We start from the raw sequence: 18,939 nt of genomic DNA on the forward strand, positions 1-18,939 counted from the left end.
AATTTGCTTTCCTTGCTTCTCATTAGACTTGAGACATATGCTTGATATCAAAACTGCAGATTTAAAGAAAAATAAATAAATAGAATTGCCCACACCAAGTCGCAAATTTGGTCCATGCATGAATGATTCTCATTATAGATCTCCAGGTAAGTGAAAGCTAACGAATCACTTGCTATAAAGAATATATAAAAAAAAAATCAGTGACACTTTCTCTGCTTTTATTCCAAACATATACACGACAGGTTAACTAGTGTCTCCAAAATGGCCAAGGAGAGCATGGAAATGCACTGTGAGTTTACCAAATGACTGCCGTTGTGTTCAAAAAAGTGCACTTATGCGTGAAAACCAACTGGTGTAAATATGAAATATCTTTTTATTTTTATTGCACTGTGCTTAAATTTCAGTGTTGTCAAGTGACTCTGTCATTTGACTGACTGTTTGGTCTTCCAGCAAAAACAGACATTTAATGATAACTACTATTAAAGGTGTTCATATTTTTTTCTCTGAAAATGTCAGTCCCTCTGCATAGCTGCATTCCAAATTAGCACCTACTTATCATAGAAGGTTCTATCCATGGAAATATGCGAAATACATCAATATTTAAAAAAATGTACACTAACAATCAAAAGATTTAGAACACCTCAGTTTTTTCAGTTTTTATGGAAAAGCACGCAGTTTACTGCCTTAATGTTTCATGAAATCAAATCACAGAACAAATAAACAATGGCAAGTAAAATTTATAAAAAGTCAAGGAATCATTAATGTACAAAATTTTATTCAAACGTTTGATTCATCAAAGTAGCCACCTGTTACCGATATAACAGCTAAACAATGGAAAGCCTTTTGACTCAGAATGCCAGTCACTCTGTGCAAGTCACCAACTCTGCCTCTAGCAAAAGAACCCCAGACCATCACACTTCCTCCTCCATGTCTGACAGTTGGTGTCACAAACTGCGGAACCATCCTTTAACCTACTCGACAAGATATGGACGCTATCCAGTGACCTGAGATGAAGACTGGACTCCTTTGATACCCTGTCTCTTTGGAGAATCCTTGGGTACTGCTGGTTTCACTTTGAGTGGTTGCTCACAGAGTCTTGAATGTGGCACATTACCTGCATTATGAGGGAGTGTCAGTTTCAGCACTACGGCAAAGTGGTGTGCCATGTGGCGTGATTCCTTATGGGTGATCTGGCTCACAGGATCCTCATTGTTCAGGACCTGAGTGGCTAGAAGAGGCCAAGGGGATGCCCATGTAACACCTGGCTGTGGCAGATAATCATTTCCGGGGGGTGGGACTGAACCATGTGTCTGCTTGGGGACTGGGGTTTGCTAATCGGGATCCCGAGCTATTTCATCATGTGGTGGATGCAGCAATACGCTGTACCAGAGCATGCTCCCTGACTTGGCCTGACCTCACCTGGTCCATAAGACTTTCTTCCAGTCCGCAGTAGTCCACAGCTGGTATTTCAAGGCCCTATTTTGTTTTTTAAGGAATGCCTTTCTTACTGCCACTCGCCCTCTCAACCCTGCAGCACAAAGTCTCCTCTTCACAGTACAAACTGAGACTTGCTTTTTTTGACCACAGTTAAGCTGTGCTTGAAGCTGTTGTGCTGTGAGGCGCCTGTCACACAAGCTAGTGACCCTCAGAAACTTGTCTTCTAATTGGATTATAACTTCAGGTCTGCCAGAACTCTTCCTATTAGAGTTTCTTCCAGTTTTCAATTTTCTTTGGATTGTGTATCACATTGACACTTTGTTTTTTTTTTGTTTGTTTTTGCAATCTCTCTGAATGAAAGGCATGCACTTAATAATGCTCTGGCTCATTTCATTTGTCAATTGGAGTTTTATTGTCATTATCACTGGAATTTACAATGTTCTACAGTGTAATATTGTCCAAGTAGTACTTCAGAGGGTGTAATAACGCTGTGTGTTTCAACTCTGATTTAAGACTACAGAGGGTTTTTAAGTAATCAACAGAAGTTGGGACACCTGTGCAAATTGTTTCCTTCAACTTGCAAGGTTTAATTTGCTTTAATTGCTGCAGAACATCTGTAGGTTGTAACCTATTAGTTGGTCATTAGTTGTTCACTGAAGAAGGCTCATTTGTAATATTTTGAAATTTCTTTTTTCAGTTTTTGCTAACCTAAACTTTATATTTAAACCTCTGCCAGTTTCCTGCTTCCATTTTCACCATTTTAGGTCATTCATTGCATTTCAAATGATTAAATTTGAAGAAAAACTGGAAAAACCAAGGAGTTCTAAAACTTTTGCCCAGTAGTGTATGTATTTTGATATATATATCGATATGTACAGTATGTATATAAATGTGTACATATACACACATGAATGTTTAACTCAAAACAGTTTTTGCAAGACATGTTTTTTATTGCTAGAACTTAACTGCAGAATTTCTCTCATCATTTACAAGAGTGAATGCTTTGGGTGATACATATGCACAGCCCTTGCTCATGTTTAACTGCTTATGAAGAATGGATTCAGCCAGACAAATGAATCCATAATTAATCTCTATTGTGCCTGGTATTTCACCCCACATCACTCTTTATTTCTCCATTACAATTTACTACACATTGGCAATGTTTTCTTCTGTTGTAAATATGGAAGGCCAGCCAGACCTTAGGTCATCTTTGAGAGCCAACTTGCTAAAACAAAATTCTGCATCCCATTTGTTGACTGCGGCTTATGAAGTGGAAGGACAGGCCATGCTGCATGTTGAACAGGTGGGAATAACTCTTCAAAAGCATATAAATGTAATGAATTAATAATAATTATTATTATTATTATTATACTGCTTGCTAGGACTAGAAATTCAAAAAATGCAGATTTTGCAGTTAACATCATTGACCTGGGGCCTCATCTATAAATGGTGCATATGCACAGAAATGTTGCATATGAACGTTTCCATGCTCAAATCGCGATGTATAAAACCTAAACTTGGCGTAAAGCCACCCACATTTCCACGGTACCTCATACCCTGGCGTACACAATTTCTCCGCTCGGTTTTGCAGACTGGCGGCACCCAGCGTCAAAGCAGTGCTACTGTTCCTGTGTGGTCAGGTCACCCTTTCTTTCTTAGCTCCACATTCCTGACGCGGCTTTATAAATACACTGAAATTAACTGCATATTGTTTATTAGTGTAATGCATCTGATTGCAATTAACCTGTAGCAATATAATGGTCCAGGGAATAGCCATAGTATTCCAAATACCATAACTGCTTTAGCGTTGTTACGCTCACTGCATCTTCTTCTTCTTTCAGCTGCTCCCGTTAAGGGTTGCCACAGCGGATCATCTTTTTCCATATTACTCTCACTGCACCACTCAGAGTATTTATATCACTGTATCTGAGTGGGGAATCACAGCAACAGCTGATCGGAAAGAGAATTATCGGTATACAGTTTCAAGCACACACTACCTCAGCCACAACACGTCAAAGCCTTTCCTGTACGGACCTCGCGTTTCAGAAACAGTTTCATCTCAAGAACTTTAAATGCACTCAATCAGTCCATCAAGTGCTCCTTGTAGAACTGTTTGTACTTATAAGTACAATTACCCCACTGTAAACTTGCACTACAGTTATAATATTGCACAACCTGCACCACTTTATAAAGCGCGTATGATGACGATATCATTTTTAAGATGAAATGCAGCAAAATATGTTGCTTATAGTATACAGATAAAACTTTAACTTCATTTAAATAATCTGTATTGTTAATAATTAAACTTGTGAGCACATGGTGCCGCAGCACTAGCTAGTTCACGGATAGCTCCTGACTTGCGCTGTCTAATATTGCTAGTGCTGACGCAACACTGGAAGGATAGACGGATAGAATAATTAAACATGTACTACGAAGATATTTCAATGTTCCTTAAAAGTTTTGAAGAATCGGCGTTCTAAGCTTACAGATGGCTTCACGTCTATTACAGAGCTGATTGTGTGGCGATTGTGTATTTGGAGGAAGAAAAGTAAGGACAGGAATTGGAGGTTAGTATGTTTGAAAGAGACAGTACTTCTGTAATAAATTATTTCATCGAAGGTCGCACATGGCTCAGCAAGCCTCTTGTGTGAGACATGAACAATCACTGCGCCACCGTGTTCCCATGTTTAATAACATGCTTTCATTCCTGTTATCATGAAAAAGATATCACATATACATCTCAGTACTTTAATTATTCAGAGAGCTGTAATATCACGAATGTAGTGGATTCTGTGTCCTGTCGGAGAAAGAGAAAGAACGGAAGCACGTAGTGATTCACACACATAGAGCATACAGAAGATCAAACACAGAACAAAGCATTTAATGTGCTACTTGAGAAACTAGTAAAATAAACGATTTTAAGATGAAGTTTATGATGTTCTACTTTAATGACAAAATAAACTATGTGATTAAAATGGAAATTTCGAGATTAAAGTTGACATTTCGTGCTTTTTTCCCCACTGTGTGCCTATTTTTTTTCTCTGTACCCTAATAAGCTTTCATATGACACTCAGACGGTCCGCTGCGAGTCGCCTTTTCACGCCGACTTTGATATGTGATTTCTTTTTTATTTCGGGCACTGTGCGACTTTGTGAACTTGAGCTTTCGAATTTCTCCGACACTCTGTCACTCGATCAACTTCCTTTTGTTGATTATACCACTGTTTAAACCAACAAATAGTACGTTTTTCCTTTGCCTCTACTTGGTATTCGCTGAAATTCTTATATTTTCCCCCGTGCTTTTCCCATTGTCTTTTCACAGAAGGCTATTTATATTGATTTGCATATTCAAAGAGGCATAATTCTGGGAGGAGTTGGGGCGGGACAGAAGGCGCGTGCACGTGCGTTACTTTTCACGCTGATCGGGATTTATGTAGTGGAAGAACGTGAAAGTTTGCGTACGTACAGATTCCTGCATCTGGATTTTTCTGTGCTTACGCACATTCCCGCTTTTGTGCTTACGCCATGTTATAGTGTGAGTTCTACGCACGCCGTTATACATGAGGCCCCTGGTCCTGTAATACGTAAGTAATATGCACTATAAGCTAGAAATACTGGAAACTTGTAAGTCACATATTTTAGTGCACAGTAATCATTGGTTACTTAGAAAATCAGCACTGTTGAATACGCCTTTTGGGTATTCAGTATCACGACCTCATGCTTGGCCAATTTGGAGACAGTGCTTAGCGTGACATGTACATGTTATTAATGAAAGCTGTGGAAGTGTTGTCCTAGCAAGTGATCTGTTAGTTTTCACTTATCTGAAGTTTCATTCATGCAATGGATCAAATTTCTGACTTACTGTAGTGCAGGCATATATATTAAGATTCAAAACATCTGGTTGACCCTTTACATTTGCTACATTCCTCATTTTTCAACATAATCGGTGTCAACTGTGAGATCACCAAGGGGGGCCACCCAAACCCCAGACACAATCACAACAAGGCAGTCCTACAGTAACAAACATTGTTTGTTTTATTTATAAACCTTTTTTGTAATCCACACTTTTTCATTCACACTAGCTCCTTCTACTCCTACAGGTGAGCTTCATTGTCTGCCTCCTGACTCTGACTCAGCTGGAGAAGGCTGGATGGCTTCATTTTATGTTGGACAAGGAAGTAATTTCCAGTGCCAGATGATGGAAGCACTGGCACCTAAGGACCCGGACAGGGTTGTCCCTCCCTAATTTTTCTGGACAGGATTATTAAACCATAGCAAAATGTTTTGGAATTCCCCAGTCTCCGATTTGTAAATGGTTCACAAATGGTGAGAACTTCAGACCTCAGCTGATGACACAGATATAGTCATCCTTCAAAATTATCCCCCAGATCTACAAGGAACATGGACCTATTTCTTAAAATGTCCTTTGTGGCATTTTCAGTGTTTTGTGTCTGTGCAGAATAAATGAAAATGCACGCTTCCTCCAGATTTAATAGGTAATCATTACATTATGTTCTGCGAAAGAAATAAAAACTGAACTATAAGCTTCCTGCTGAATTCTCAGAAAAGGGGTTCCTTCTTTTTGAACGCTACTCCTAGTTATAAATTAAGGGAAAAAAATAGTTAAAAAACGCCTTCAAGTAAAGCATATTATGGTTGCTGGCAGCAAAATGTCCCATATGTTACAACTTTTGTATAAGTACGTTATGAAACAAGAATATGTTAATAGTGAAAACACACAAAGTACAGCAGCAGAGTGTACCATTCATGCTTCAGTTGTTTTGAAGCAAAACTTGCTTTACAATTTTTAGCTTTTAAATATTTTTAAGCTTTCACATAGCAGCACCCTCACAAAGTACATATAGCAAACAACAAGGTGAAAATGAAAACAGGAGCTGTAATTAGGGTTCAGAACTGGCTTATTTTTACCTTAATTGCACATAATTATAAGTCAGGCACCCTTTATGCCAATTTAGTTAATGACTGTGATGAACGTCACTATTTGAGCCATAAGAATGCAGCTGGCAATAACATTCTCAGGAAACAGAAAGCAAGTAGTGAAAGACTTGAATGGTTACCTGTGTATTTAGGGTGAAATTCCCAATTTCTCACTGACTATTTTAAATTCTATATTTCAGCATACAGAAGTGAAAACTGGCTTTCTCTTAAATCAGCTTATGCAGAACAGATAAACAGAATGTATGCAGCCATCTGTCTGTTGGTCAACATTCTAGTTTCCTCCTTATGCTTTTTTTCCTCTTAAAACTTACAGTGCTTCACAGTAATTTTGAAAATGTTAAATCTTGCCAGCCATCAAGCTGCTACTTAAGATTTAACACCCACTGTTTACTAGCACAAGTAACAAAGACGCCTATATTTAACTCATAGAGCCATGCATTATAACATGGGCCTGTGCCTTCTATAATGTCTGAAATTAATCAAGCTTGTAGTGCCCAGAGGGGTTGAACAGTGTATTCAGTGCACCATGTTTAAAGGGTGCTCAAGAAGTATCCTAATGAAGCTGTCTGTCTGGCTGGAAAGCAGTATGGACCTCACTATTTGCTAATCTTTGTCAAGGCCTTGGCTATTACAGCAGCAGAATATACAGTCCCATACCTGAAGCTGCATGTTTGTTTGAGTAAGTTCTTCTGCTTTTTTTTCCAGTGACATCACCCACACTTTCCTCTTCTGTCTGCAGCGAGTGGCGGCGGCTCGATTCCTTTCCAGAAATTTCCGTCGTCTTTCGTCTGGGTCCTCGTCTACCACCCTCCTCCTCCGACCTCCAGTGGGTTGTGGTGGCTGTAAAGTCTGTGTTGGTTGCATTTGCTGGGCAGCAGGTGACACCTATTAGTGTATAGAAAGAAATTTTAATATGAGGATGAAAAGAGACCACTTTGAACCAAATTATAGAAGCACCATCCACTGTCCCGTTACAGGACAGACAGTCTGAAAATGTAATGATTTTACCTGATACGTAACATTCTCAGACCTGCTGAATCCAATTCAGGGTCGTAGGGGACTGGGACCTATTCTGGCAGCACTGGCTGCAAACCACTAAACAGGACTGCAAAGGGTACTAGTCAATGACAAGGACCGTTCATGTACTCCCCCACATTTACATTCAAACAGGGCCAATTGAGAGTTTCCAGTAAACCTAAGATGCACATCTTTGGGGATCTGGAATGAAAACCACAGTACACAGAGGCAATCTTAAATGGACACAGACAGCATCTAAACTCAAGGAAGACAATGACCAGTGAGGGATTCCTACCCAGGACACTGGCTACATGACACATCAGTTCCAACCAGTGCAGCAGAAGTGCTGACAAAAGGTCATATTCATCATATTTATCTGCTTTAATTGGTGCCTTTCACAATTAACCCCATCCTAAATAATTTTACAGAGTTGCTTATTATTAATATTCTGTTGTCCCATGGCCATTTAATATGAACCTGCAAACTGATGTTTCGATCCCAATGACTCATTCACTGAGGTTTAATGTCTGCATTGAGGATATGCATTGGTTCCCTTTGGTGTGCTGCTAAATTTTAAAGCATTGGGAACTAAGCACTAAACACTGCTGTCTCCTGACAGCTTAATATTTTACCAAACAGGTTTAACAAAGAGGCAAAGACGCACTATATCCTTGGGAAGATTATTAGGCTGATCAAACAAATCCAGACAGTCCTTGTCAGAGTGGTAGCTGCCTGAGATTACCAAAAGTATATCCACAACTCTTGTGAGACGAACTCTTCAATTAAAACTACATTTTTGGAAAAAGTTAAAATATATTACTTTAATGACTGAAAGTAACTATTTCAATTTGCTGCAAACCTAATTTAGGTCACTTATAGAGTGTCCATTCACTGTCTTCTGCACTTAGTGACACAATCAGAGTCTTGTTTAATGAATCAGGGCAATCAGGACTAGAATTTCCCAGTGAGGTATCCAATGTTGTGTATCAAATGCACTTTTGATGCATTTGTTTGATGATTGTTCGAGTTTTTTTTTAAATACTTTTTCTGACAGATTTTTCCAAGTAGCTGAAAGTCTGCAGGTTATGAGGGAGACCAGAATTTATCAGAGGTACGTTTCTATCAGTGGCTGAGAATTTATTCAAGCAAATTTGACTTGAAATCTTTAAAGAATTTCTACAATAAAATATTAAATAGTTTATATGGATTCATTTAAAGTACAGTTTTATCTGACATATTTAAGAGAAATGCAGACTGTTCTTGCATCATATATTACATTTTTCTATGGCTGTTTACAGTGATCCCTTCTCAATTGCGGGGGTTGCGTTCCAGAACCCCCCGCGAAAGGTGAAAATCCGCGAAGTAGAAACCATATGTTTATATGGTTATTTTTATATTGTCATGCTTGGGTCACAGATTTGCACAGAAACACAGGAGGTTGTAGAGAGACAGGAACTTTATTCAAACACTGCAAACAAACATTTGTTTCTTTTTCAAAAGTTTAAACTGTGCTCCATGACAAGACAGAGATGACAGTTCCATCTCACAATTAAAAGAATGCAAACATATCTTCCTCTTCAAAGGACTGCGCGTCAGGAGCAGAGAATGTCAGAAAGACAGACAGAGAGAGAAAAGCAAACAATCAGAAATCAATAGGTACTTTTTGGGCTTTTAAGTATGCGAAGCACCGTGCGGGAAGCATGTCGCTTGACAAAGCAGCTGCAAGGAAGGGAACAACGTGAAGGTAGTCTTTCAGTATTTTTTAGATGAGCGTCCGTATCCTCTAGGGGTGCGAACAGCCCCCGTGCTCACAATATATTTGAAGAGTTTTATTTAATGCGTAATACGTACTCTGATTGGGTAGCTTCTCAGCCATCTGCTAATAGCGTCCATTGTATGAAATCAGCTGGGCAAACCAACTGAGGAAGCATGTACCAGAAATTAAAAGACCCATTGTCCACTGAAACCCACAAACCAGTGAAAAATCCGCAATATATATTTAAATATGCTTACATATAAAATCCGCGATAGAGTGAAGCCGCGAAAGTCGAAGCGCGATATAGCGAGGGATTACTGTATTTCTGTTACTGTACACTACTTTGTGGCTTCATGTACTGCACTCAGTAGGATAAAAATATTTTAAGAAATGTTGAAGATTATAAAATTTTTTCTTAGGCATGCACAGCCCAACTGTGCGTTCAGAGGTAGCTGGCCTCTTAGTAGGCCCCCCCAGCACTGCCTTATAGATGGTCCATCAGACTCATCAGACAATGCATGTTGTTACTGGCATGCAGATCAAGATGAGCCAATTTAAAAAAGAGCAAGATGAGTAGGTAAAAAAAAAAAAAAGTGTTTAATAACAAAGGCTGTGATCTAAAAGAATAATCGAGAAAACAGGCAGAACGTACCCTATGTAGCAAAATAACAAAGCAGAAGTTGTCACTAAATATGGGCAGAGGCAGAGTCATACACTGAATGTCAAAAAAATAACAAAAACACTAAATAAGATAAACAAAAAAAAAACAAAGCAAAATAGGCAAAAGATACAAGAATGAAGAACTAGAAAATGCAAAGTACACAATGTAGTGCCACTGTCTGAGCTACCCATTTTAATTTCCCTGGCTCGCCATCATGATTACTATGTAATTAATGTAACACTAGCCAACCCGCGATGTAGCATACGCCGCATAATTATGTATTGATGGGTGAACACTTCCTGAACGACACAGTTGTCAGTACTTGTAGATTAAGGTGTAGCGAGTCTTCGTTGTTGACGCTTAATATAGCTTGCGTACTGAGATGTTCCGGAGTCACAGTTGAGAAACACTTTTTTAATGTCTTTTAAGCACAGGGGAAAAAATGAACATGTGAAACATCTGTAATGTAATAAGCCACCAAGAAAAGTAACATTGCAACAGTGCTATCTACGACCCGATCGCTGTAAACAGAAGTGAAAACAAAATCGAGCCCGGTGTATTCTTTAACTGCCTTGTGCTGCTGCAGTAGTGCTGCTGCTTTGCAGTAAGGAGACTGTGGAAGATTGTGGTTTCGCTTCCCGGTTCCTCCCTGTGTGGATAGCGCTTTGAATACTGAGAACACTGCTATATCAATGTAACGAAGTATTAACAGGAAATTGTCTTCGTGTAATAGTAAAAGGCAAATTATCCGCGACAAACAAACTGTGTTACACACTGCATACCAACCCGTGGCGTAGTATACGCCGCATAATCATGCCACTTTTTAAATGTTTTTTTAAGCAGTGGGAAAAAAATGAACATTTGCAAAATCCGTAACACTGCTTTCAGTAAGTACAATGCACACGCGTTTAATTTGTCGGCCACTTTTTGCTAGCTGTCTTTTCTGGTTTGGGCTGCTTTTGCAGTGTTACCGCTTGTGCATATTAAATCTTGAAATCCTTCAAGTAACTAACTAACTAACACCCACCCACACAGCTTGTGTGAAAAAATGCACCCGTACTTTCATAATTTTGTTGCAGCCTATAGTGCAGTCAGGCACAGAGAAGGTCAGCTGCTGAGAGAGCGTCTCGACTGTTGCAGGGCCTGCATCGGTGAAGCAGGTGAGACGCTAATGAAACAGAGGCACAGGGCTTATTGGTTTTTAAAGACTGCTTCCTTCATTGTGTTTTAACCTCAGTTTTAAAGGATTGTTTTAAGGATCCCATGGGATACCCCTCGCAAACTGTTTTAGACGCTGCATTCAGCAATTCACATCCGCGACAAACATGCCTCTTCTTACATGGTCCTGCCGCGTCCACCCTCGTTCTCAAAGCATACATACCGCCTGGTCATGTGCCCGCTCGTAAGAGCAACTCACGGAGACCCGCCCACCAACTCTAAGACCATGCCGTGTAAAACAGTTTGCGATGGTGGTGCGTGCATCATAACCGAAAAGAATAATGAAAAGTCAACGTGGCTCAGAGGTGCATGTGGACTCCTAGCACAGACGAAAGCGACTTACGGGGTGGTCGGTGAGTTGTTGCATCCGGGCACATGAGCAGGCAGTGGGAATGCCTAGAGAGCGAGGGTGAACACGGGCCGGGGAATAAGGAGTGTTGGTGGGTGGGGAAACGTTTTCCGTGTTCCTGCAGGACCATCTAAGAAGATGCATGTTTGTCGCGGATGCGGTGGACGCGGGCCGGGGAATAAAGAGTGTTGGTAGGCGGGGAAACGTTTTCCGTGTTTCTGCAGGACCATCTAAGAAGACGCATGTTTGTCGCGGATGCGAATTGCTGTATGTAGCATGTAAAACAGTTTGCGATGTTGCACGCGGTCGTGCATCGTAACCGAAAAGTCAACATGGCTCAGAGCTGCATGTGGACTGTAGCACAGACAAACAGAAATGCCGGCGTGTTTTCCGAGGCGTCGCGTCAGAGTTGGTGGGCATGGCTGTGCAAGTTTTCATCGTATCCAATGGTCTTAGAGTTGCTGGGCGTGGCTCCTTCCTGCGTGCTTTCATAGGTGTCTTGCCTGCTCCGGCGGCGGCTTAGAGATTCTATATATGGCTCCTTCCTGCGTGCTTTCATGGGTGTCTTGCCCGCTCTGGCGGCGGCTTAGAGAATTATATATATAGATACTGTAGCTTAAGACACAATAGGGGAGGCCTGAAGAGTGGTGAAAAGGAAAGGCTGGGGTGAAGGCCCTGGCAATGTTTGTCTCCTTTACACTCAAATGGGAACAATCTAAATCAATGAGAAAATTAAATGTTACCTAATATAACAGTACTAAAAGCCCTGTGGACACTTTATTTAGTTGTATACTTAAAACATGTTTTAATCTTTTTAGAACATCAATCTATTTTGTCCAATTTTGCATTGGACATACTTCACAAGCTATTTATACTCTGAATAAATGGAATACAAACAAAATAAGTTAATTTAAAATGTGATTCAGAGTGACTTGCTATTTGCAACAAAGCTGATTGAACCTCAAACACAAAGTCTTGTTCTTATTTTTTAATTTTTCAGACAAGTATGTATAGGCAGGGTGTGCTGGTGGATTACAAAGAGCACTGAAGTGTTAGTGTGTGCCATGCGATCCCTGAGATGACTCATCACAAACAGCAGATAAGCTTAATGTAACACTCAGTAAAATCTTTGGATGTGCCTCAAAAAAAAATACATTAAAAAATTTTAGGTGCATAAAAGTATGTGTGGATTATGCATTTTAAAAAGGGGTTTGTGCAAGGGCAAGTGAAGAATTGTAAAGTGGTTTTACAATTAGCAGTTGCTAAGCATGGCCTTCTTGATGATTCTATGTGTGTTTATTGTGACAGCTACACTAAACTATTATTGGGTAAACAATTCAAACCATGTTTTCCAACATCTTGTGGGTCTCTTCCAGAAGGAGAGAATAGATAATGCAGGATCTCAGAACAAATTCTGGCTTGCTATAGTGTGATTTCACACCAGCAGATTAGCTGGTTCCAAAATGCCTGATTTCAATCGACTTGCACAATCCTGGGTAAAATAATCCAAATTAACACGCATTCATGGCAAATTTCAAAGCCCTTATGAGTGAAGCATTGAACATCTGATCAACCACAGACACACAAGTTTGAGAAACAGTGGGAACAACTTTCATGCAAGCAGGGCAAGAGGTACATGGCAGGGCATGAAGATCTCGACATATGCTCTAAAAGAGGAACAACACAACAGCTGCAGCTCCCAAGGAAAGGGAAATGATGTGGAAGAATATCACTGAATATCAATCCACAGAAGGGCTGAAGGTGGGCAGCTTGTTCCACCAGCTAGTCTGTTATCAGGTATTAGCTCAGAACTCTTGCAGTTGTTTAAATTTGATTGCCGAACCTGCAACTCTGTGGAATTCCTCTTTGACTGTGGTAATTTATTTCTGTCTTGGGAAGACAGCCGGTGTCTGTGCGAGCAGATGCTACTTTAAAATTAGGCACACTTTTGCGATCGCTTTGCTAATGTGTGGCATCTCCAGTGTTGTGAAGAAAATATCATCCAAAAGCCACAATGTGTGACACTAAACATGTCATATATTAGAAGGTTGCTCAGAGATATTAAAGCCTCAGATGTATAACAGTAATACATGCAGACACTTCTCTGACAATGGTAGAATCTGATTATGTTTTTCTGGGCTGAATTTGGTGAAGGAGTTCTGCTTCTCTATTAACTGTTCAGGAAGGGGCAAACATTTTCAGCATTTTATTGGTTATTTTTGCTTTTCAATGCTAGAATCCTTGAAGCCTACGAAAAAAGTTGTAATGCTGTGCCACTTTAAATTCCTTTGCACCTCTTCATCAGTGTCTTTGTTTTGCTTATGTGTCAATCAGCACTGGCAGCAAACAGTGCATCATGAAAGTATTCACAGCGCATCACTTTTTCCACATTTTGTTATGTTACAGCCTTATTCCAAAATGGATTAAATTCATTTTTTTCCTCAGAATTCTACACACAACACCCCATAATGACAACGTGAAAAAAGTTTACCTGAGATTTTTGCAAATTTATTAAAAATAAAATTGCAAATTTATTAAAAATAAAAAACTGAGAAATCACATGTACATAAGTTTATTCACAGTCTTTGCTCAATACATTGTCGATGCACCTTTGGCAGCAATTACAGCCTCAAGTCTTGTTGAATATGATGCCACAAGCTTGGCACACCTATCCTTGGCCAGTTTCGCCCATTCTTCTTTGCAGCACCTCTCAAGCTCCATCAGGTTGGAAGGGAAGTGTCGGTTCACAGCCATTTTAAGATCTCTCCAGAGATGTTCAATCGGATTCAAGTCTGGGCTCTGGCTGGGCCACTCGAGGACATTCACAGAGTTGTCCTGAAGCAACTCCTTTGATATCTTGGCTGTGTGCTTAGGGTCGTTGTCCTGCTGAAAGATGAACCGTCGCCCCAGTCTGAGGTCAAGAGCACTCTAGAGCAGGTTTTCATCCAGGATGTCTCTGTACATTGCTGCAGTCATCTTTCCCTTTATCCTGACTAGTCTCCCAGTTCCTGCCGCTGAAAAAACATCCCCACAGCATGTCGCTGCCACCATCATACTTCACATTTGGGTTTCCCCCAAATGTGACGCCTGGCATTCACACCAAAGAGTTCAATCTTTGTCTTATCAGACCAGAGAATTTTCTTTCTCATGGTCTAAGAGTCCTTCAGGTGCCTTTTGGCAAACTCCAGGCGGGCTGCCATGTGCCTTTCACTAAGGAGTGGCTTCTGTCTGACCACTCTACCATGCAGGCCTGATTGATGGATTGCTGCAGAGATGGTTGTCCTTCTGGAAGGTTCTCCTCTCTCCACAGAGGACCTCTGGAGCTCTGACAGAGTGACCATCGGGTTCTTGGTCACCTCCCTGACTAAGGCCCTTCTCCCCCGATTGCTCAGTTTAGATGGCCGGCCAGCTATAGGAAGAGTCCTGGTGGTTTCGAACTTCTTCTACTTACGGATGATGGAGGCCACTTTGCTCATTGGGACCTTCAAAGCAGCAGAAATTTTTCTGTAACCTTCCCCAGATTTGTGCCTCGAGACAATCCTGTCTCGGAGGTCTACAGACAATTCCTTTGACATCATGCTTGGTTTGTGCTCTGACATGAACTGTCAACTGTGGGACCTTATATAGACAGGTGTGTGCCTTTCCAAATCATGTCCAATCAACTGAATTTACCACAGGTGGACTCCAATTAAGCTGCAGAAACATGTCAAGGATGATCAGGGGAAACAGGATGCACCTGAGCTCAATTTTGAGCTTCATGGCAAAGGCTGTGAATACTTATGTACATGTGCTTTCTCAATTTTTTTATTTTTAATAAATTTGCAAAAATCTCAAGTAAACTTTTTTCAGGTTGTCATTATGGGGTGTTGTGTGTAGGATTCTGAGGAAAAAAATGAATTTAATCAATTTTGGAATAAGGCTGTAACATAACAAAATGTGGAAAAAGTGATGTGCTGTGAATACTTTCCAGATGCACTGTATGAAGTGTATAATGTATGAAGCCTGAAGTCCAAATATCAAATAAACACTTTTACAAAAGGTTCAAGTATAACCAAACAAGTGTGCTTTTATTTAAGGATATAACTGAAGAAAAAGAAAGCAGGTTAGGATAGGCTATTGATACGACAGCTTGCGTGGTGCAGTGGCAAGAACTGCTGACACTGCTGACTCCTAATCAAGAGGTTGATGGTTCGATAACTGCAATGATCTGAGGAAATGTTGGATGACAGGAAATGTGGCAAGAAATGTTGAACACATAATTAAAACAAACTTTTTCCATGTTATAGTAATAATGATGAGTAGTTGATGTGTAGCCGTTTCCAACCAAGGTGGCAAGAAATGTTGAACACATAATTAAAACAAACTTTTTCCATGTTATAGTAATAATGATGAGTAGTTGATGTGTAGCCGTTTCCAACCAAGGTGGCAAGAAATGTTGAACACATAATTAAAACAAACTTTTTCCATGTTATAGTAATAATGATGAGTAGTTGATGTGTAGCCGTTTCCAACCAAGGTCCGTTGTCCTTTCTTGCCATACACAGCGCAACCAAGCCTGACAGATGTGGCATAAAGTTTTGGACTGCAGCAAATCTGGAGACAAAGTACATGTGCAATGCCACTTCTTATTTAGTAAAAGATCCTAGTCGCCCCACGGGAGAAACACTTTCTGAGGCCGTGGTCGTAAAGCTTATGGTGCCGTCTCTGGACAAAGATAGAACCGTAACATTAGACAACTGCTTCACATCGCTTTCGCTGACTAGTAGACTGCTGTACCACAACACAATTCTGCTTGGCACCATAAAGATGGGAACTTCCACCTGCAGCTAAAGTCACGTTAGTATGCGAGCAATTCTCCATGCTAGTGTTTAGATCTGGCAGTGCCATGCTGAAGATGTATGTGCCCAAAAAGAAGAAGCCTGTCTGCATTGTCAGTACTGTGCACCATAACACGGAGTACGGGCAAGATAAAAAAAAAAAAACCATGTTCAAATGACAACTCATGTTCAGATGGCATAGCATTTTCAAATATTTTCATTCATGGATGTGTGTGTGCATGCACAATAGAGGCAGAGACAGGTTTGATCTCATTCAAGTGGTTACTTAATATAAAATAAATATTTTTGCAAAGGTTTAATGAAACAAGTGTGCTTTTATTCAAGAATAAATCTGAGTAACAAAAAATTCAAGTTACAACAAGATACCAAGAAGACATGATTCACCAGTGTTTGTGTGTCTGCTTATATCCCTTCAGCGATATCTTTTACAGGTAGCAAAAATTTACACTGGGTCTTACAGACTCAAATCAAATGTATGTTTTTATTATAATTATAATTATATTATTTTATTATAATAATAGCAGGTCACTACTCAAAACAAGGAACACCTGGACTCGCACCCACAACCTTTTGATTATAAGGCAGCAGTTTTCACCTCTGCACCATCCAAGAATATGTATTAACTTTCTGTTGATTGATAATTGAGCTTGGGTTTTTAACTCATTGACAGCAACATGTAAATTGAATGATTTTTTTTTTTCTCTGGTTATATTCTTGAATAAAAGCGCATGTGTTTATTTGATATTTGTACTAAAGTCTTCACACATTAAATATTTCACATCATTATTACTATAACATGGAAACAGTTTCTGTTTTAGTTATGTGTTCAACATTTCTTGCCTCGAGTTCCTGTCATCCAACATTTACCCAGATCATTGTAGAAACAGAACACACATGAAATGTATGTATTCCAAATAATGACATACTAGCCGACGCCTGCCATAGCATATGGCGGTGTAAGAATAGGAACGGAAAACGGTGAGAAAGGAATTCAGAAATCAAGAAGAAATAAATACTTCTTGAAAGACGCAGTGTGCATGTAGAATTTCCAGCCAAGAAGGATTACATGTGAAAGTGATAAATAAATCAGGCTTTCCGAATTTATGTACTATGGCCATGGCATCCTGATAGTTTTGTTGCATGTATCTTGGACTTCCTGGAAATGTGGACGGTAATATGATCATTTTGCCTACAGATACGTTATTTTCAGCGTTTGCTTGCAGTGCTTCTGTATTCAAACACACGCAGATCTTGTTGATGTAATCTGAGATAGTTGAGACGCACGCCCTCTGTTTTAACATATGTATCTACGACGTACTGTTGGAATAGTCTGCCGCTGGAGTGCAAAATACTAAATGTATTCCTCATTGCTGATCTGTACGTGTAAAATTGGTATTGAGTAAGCCTTATTCGCTTGGTGGTTCTTTTATCGGGAACATGTTGTAAATCTTTGTGCCAGCCAATGTCTCCGTAAGGGAATAAAAGTGGGTAAACCATAGGATCGCAATTCATATTGAGCGTGGAAATCTGTTTACAGGAGTTGCCTATGGGATAGATGCAAATGTCCCTTTCCGCAGGTGTTTCGCCATCTTCTCCAACGAAAATCGCTGCAATGTCGGGGCATTGTATCGCCGTAAAATCCTGCCTAGGGTTTTCCTTGAAAACCATTCATACAGATGCTGTTGGATTGGACTGAGCGATTTCATGCATGTGTTTGTATGATTTAGCAAAGGGGTTGATGGTTCTGAGCATGGAATCTAGCTGGAGAAGTACATTTTCGCTGCATGCAGAGTTTGCTTTATTTTGTAAGCGTACTGCAGTAGCTTGCACTGTGTCAAAAACATACAACCGTCCATATCCTAGAGAGGTAGAAGTGTTGGTGTATAGTGGAGAAATTTGGTGATAAATTTACCTGTGTATTTTAAAACAGTATGGTCCGTGGCCAGGAGGTTGAGTTATCTATGCACCCATGGAAGCAAACGCTAGAGAAGAGTTGTATTCTCAAATGTGTTCACGATAATTTTTAGCTTCTGATGTTTGCTGTGTAAGAAGCTGTTGTAAAGACACAGGTGGCTCCTGCAAAGGTGGTAAAGCTACTTTACCATTGTGGCAGCACCTCGAGTACTTGTTGGATGTATTACGCTCAGCAAGCCAGTATAGTGCATGACATGGAAGACTACGAATAGGAATCGAGAAATGCCGTGTTGGCGGGACCGGTTTTGAAGTGGAAGCAGGACGAATCAGAAGAGAAATATACATAAGAGATTATTTACACTATACAATTTAAGGCACCTCACTGCCATATAAACAGACTTGAGCTGGGAGAGCTTCAGCTGTGTCGGTGGAGGATGGGATAGCAGGCTGCTTGTGCTGATTGACATATTTGCAAAACGAAGATGCTGATGAAGAGGTGTAAAAGAATTTAAGGTGGCATGGCATAACAACTTTTTTCGTAGTGATTCTAATGCAGCTAGGATCAGCATTTCTGAAAGGACATTTATGGCCTTTGATCGTATGACTGGATGTTCTGCTTCTTAATTTTTGTGACCTTAAAGTGTTAATCCTTCACATTAAACCCACTATGTTCAGGTTAGTTTCAGAGCATTGGTTGCCCCAATTGGTCGACCCACAACTTGTTCCAGAAAGCAGTGAGATTAGTGAGTTATCTGTATCTTTGGCCTTGCAGATCACCTAATTCTGGCTTA

The 18,939-nt window shown here is 40.1% G+C and overlaps 2 protein-coding genes across 6 annotated transcripts in view; both read right to left on the reverse strand.

Annotated features, from left to right (window-relative positions):
- Positions 1-18,939, reverse strand: part of tax1bp1b (Tax1 (human T-cell leukemia virus type I) binding protein 1b) — a 1,153,251-nt gene that overhangs the window by 251,165 nt on the left and 883,147 nt on the right. The gene's annotated exons all lie outside the window — the stretch shown is intronic.
- creb5b (cAMP responsive element binding protein 5b) overlaps positions 1-18,939 on the reverse strand; it is a 403,670-nt gene that overhangs the window by 24,377 nt on the left and 360,354 nt on the right. For all 5 annotated transcript variants that reach the window (XM_051935766.1, XM_028818224.2, XM_028818226.2 and 2 more), the window contains one exon: positions 7,053-7,280. In XM_051935766.1, the coding sequence (XP_051791726.1) occupies positions 7,053-7,280 (228 nt within the window). The remainder of the gene's footprint in view (positions 1-7,052; positions 7,281-18,939) is intronic.

Source organism: Erpetoichthys calabaricus, chromosome 13 (genome assembly GCF_900747795.2).
Source record: "Erpetoichthys calabaricus chromosome 13, fErpCal1.3, whole genome shotgun sequence".
Taxonomy (NCBI): domain Eukaryota; kingdom Metazoa; phylum Chordata; class Cladistia; order Polypteriformes; family Polypteridae; genus Erpetoichthys; species Erpetoichthys calabaricus.